This window comes from Cyphomyrmex costatus, unplaced genomic scaffold (assembly GCF_001594065.2).
Source record: "Cyphomyrmex costatus isolate MS0001 unplaced genomic scaffold, Ccosl1.0 scaffold646, whole genome shotgun sequence".
Taxonomy (NCBI): Eukaryota; Metazoa; Arthropoda; class Insecta; order Hymenoptera; family Formicidae; genus Cyphomyrmex; species Cyphomyrmex costatus.
In genome coordinates, this window is record NW_017280207.1 from 6,049 (window position 1) to 9,850 (window position 3,802).

Sequence of the window (3,802 nt, forward strand, 5' to 3'; positions counted from 1 at the left end):
TTCTACAGCCGATTAAGTAATTGGGGTTGGTGAAACTGGCCTAAACGGTTTTTTGTCAGAAGCACGCATTCTTAGTGCATTTTCTACCTTTTTTAAAAAGGTAAATTTTTTAGTTTTTTTACGTGGATAGAATTTAACTTGGTATAAATTATTATGTTTTATACATATTAAATACATGTGGCTTGTTATATATTCTTGCTAATATTTTTCTGTAAAAATAATATAGAAATATCTTTAGCACCTCTAGGCCATTGTCTTTTTATAACTTGTGCATCATCGATTTCAATCCAAGATGTTCCCTCTTTACACATGATGCTTGTATAATGACCCTCATCGATACACGAACCGTAATGAAATATAGCACTCATAACTTTATATGTCTGTCCAGCTATTATTATTTTCGTTGTAGGGACAGCACATAAACTAAATTTTTGTGGTATCTTTTCTGATTTACCATCCTCTGAAGAAAATGATGTTAAGTTGATAATAAGTATCTCTTTCGGCGGAAGTAATTCACTTTTAAATAATACATCGTTTCTTCCACAACATTCACATAATTTATCAAATGTCTGACACCAAGATGATGAAAACGTAGTTTTCAATAAATCATTAAGATTATAACTTTTTTTCTTCACATTGTTAATAGATAATGAAAGAATAACATTATTATTAGTGATAACTTTTGTATTACCACACGAATAGCATCGATAATTACATATAACTTTATGTTCTACCATACTCTTTATATAATCATATTTTGTACATAGAGCTGTAAGAAATTCTAAAGCATTTCGTTTAATAATAGTCGAAAAATATTCTCCTAAAGATTGCCGTATATCATATGTGTTCAAATTAGACGTTCCATGTTCGTATTGATGCGCAAACAAATTTAAAACGTCAAGTTTATCGTAATTTAATAATTCCTTTCTGAAAGTATACAAGTTCAATAAACATTGTAATGTTGCATTTGCATAGCATGAAACTTTGTCTATATTTTGAAAACCGCGTATAATCCAAGCAGTTCTTTTTATTGGAGCTTCTTTTTGACCTGATTCTTGAACGGAAGTAATTATTTTTGACAATGTCCACGAAACATCTCTAACTTTACGATAACGTTGTTTCGAAATAGAGATTATTTCTGATTCTGGTTTACCTATTCTTTTCAATCGATTATATTCTATAATTGCAATTTCACTAGCAAACACGGACGAAGGATCAAAATTAATTAAATGTAGTCCATCAAGAGATGTTACTCGAGATAATGCAACATAAACCTGACCACAACTAAATACATTGTTACCTAGATCCATAACAGCATTTTGCAAACTCAATCCTTGACTTTTATGAATGGTAATACCATAACTCAAAGATAATGGAAATTGTTTTCTAGTAACATATACTCTATCCATCACTGGAAACTTGACACTCACTCTTTCAATGAAATACTCTAAATCAGACGGTAAACGAACTTTTATCTTTTCTATGTAATCAGTAGTTTTATCCTGTGAAACTGATACAACTGTAGCAATTGTACCATTTACAAGTCCCAAACTAGCATCAATATTACGTCTTATCATAATTTTCGCTCCAATTTTAATTGTAATTCGTCTTGATAGTCCAGCTGTTTTAGTATCATCGTCATCATTATTTGACAATACCTTTTCTACTTTTTTTTTCATATATGAAATACAATCAATCGTGTCTTCAGCAATTAAAAATATTTCTTTCGAAGTAATACGATTTAACATTGCAGCATTTAATTGATCACACATGTGATTGTTAGGTAATAAACAAACGATAGATGTGAAATTATTAATGAAATCACATAATTCGTTCAATCTTGTCTCAAAAAACTCACCTTTGAAAGATATTTTTCTTTTTTCAAGAATATCGCAATCAGATGGTATTAACAAACCAACGCGAATTCTCGAAAGTAACTCACGATAAGATCCGTCTCCTTGCTGACGCATATTAATCGTCAATTCATCATAATCAAATAAATTAGTCCATAGATTAGTAGCACTTAAAGAACCAAGATATTTACGAACTTTTTCTTCTGTCAAGTGTATAAAAGCAGGATCTTCAAGTACAGGAGGTAACTGAAGCAGATCTCCAAATAAAAGAACGTGCTTTCGACCAAACCAACCATCATCACAATCAGTAGTATTGTATATTTCACATAGTCGTAAGTTTATATACATAAAAAATATATTAGATATCATTGACACTTCATCAATTACAATGAGACTAACATCTTTAAGATCTGTTCGTAAAATTTTTAAAACATGATCAGCTAATGGTTTATATTTAGGAGTACGACCATGTTCAACGGGTAATTGGAATAATCTGTGAGCTGTCAAACCATTTACATTAAATGCTGCCATACCAGTAGGTGCTGTTATAGCAGTATCTTTGTTGAGATTTTGTTTTATCCAAGATTTAATTGTTTGAATCAAGAAACTTTTGCCAGTACCTCCTTCTCCGCTAACGTATAACCGTAGTATTTCTTTATCTGATGATATAGTATCAGTGACTCTATTAAATACTCTTCTTTGATCCGCATTCAATTTTGAAATCATTTCAGATAGATCGATTTCCTGTTTGTCACCAAGATCTTTAAAATCTTGCATCGCATCACCAGCTTGAATAATATTTTGTACACCTATTGGATTATCGGGATCATCTTGAGACGTATTCTGTTTTTCTAAATCCTCTAAATGTTATTGAAGTAATTACTTTGCAGTTTCAAATGCATTCTTCAGTTCGTCTAATTTTTCATGATACTCCAATGCTTTTTCAAGGTGTAATTTGTTATTGTGAAATGATTCTGCGTAAGTATCATATCCATTTTTAAGATCTTGTATATTCCGTGCCGTGTTTATTGCGAGAGGAAATGGGTACTGGAAACCAGGTCCGCTGGTGAAGTCGGAATTGTACACGAAATCCCGAGGAGTCAGAAGGTGGTGTAATGAATACAGACTGAGAGCGATATTATTGACATGTGCTTCTGAGCTTTATTCGAGAACAACTGAATTTGGTCGTTAAGCGATAGATAGGCACGGTTACAGAGAGGTAACCTTCGTTTCGCGAGAAAAAAAGAAAGGTTGCGTATGTGTATACATATATGTGACGCGAAGTAAACAGCTGATCGGTAGACAATGTCTCGAATTCTGACCGCGTCGTTACCGAGAATAAGCGTGTTTTGAACATACCGCTGTCGACAGAAATAAGCGTTGAAACTATATATAGATAACTCGATAATAAATACGAAGATTATAACATGACGATTTATATATTGGTGAAAATACTATATGATAATTTATATGCTTTTGAAAATGATATAATGATCGGAAAATCATTAGCACACTAAGTTTTTATTGAATTTAGTCTAAACATTCCGCCACGGTTTTGTTATAGCCCGAATGGCTATCACTTATTTTATCAATTATTTCGTTCAACCGGCATAGTAACCGGCACCGGAAATGCAAGTCTGCACATTCTTTAAATCGCGCGCGACAAAGCGACGATCTAAGATCATAGCGCGCGAAATACCTAAATGCACTCGGCATGGCAACCAACAGCGGAAGTGCAAGATTGCACATTCTTTAATCACGCGATCGCGCCTCTAGCGCGACGAATATTACCATATATGGTCCGATCGAAGACCAAAAGCGACATCATCAAACTCAATATAAGCGACCGCCTAATTGCCGAGCGCAGAGTCTTGTCTTGAAATCTAAACGTAACGATACGTTACGCGCGTCGCGAGAACCGAGTCAAGTAACATCCGCGATACCGTCGC

General features: G+C 33.5%; 1 protein-coding gene across 1 annotated transcript; it reads right to left on the reverse strand.

Moving 5' to 3' along the window:
* Positions 1-913: 913 nt before the first annotated feature.
* LOC108779942 (ATP-dependent DNA helicase PIF1-like) lies at positions 914-2,848 on the reverse strand. Its single transcript, XM_018547514.1, has 4 exons — positions 2,785-2,848; positions 1,912-2,713; positions 1,154-1,839; positions 914-927 (listed from the first exon to the last, which is right to left on the reverse strand). Exons 1-4 carry the CDS (start codon positions 2,846-2,848, stop codon positions 914-916), a joined length of 1,566 nt encoding a protein of 521 aa, XP_018403016.1.
* Between the last annotated feature and the right edge of the window lie 954 nt (positions 2,849-3,802).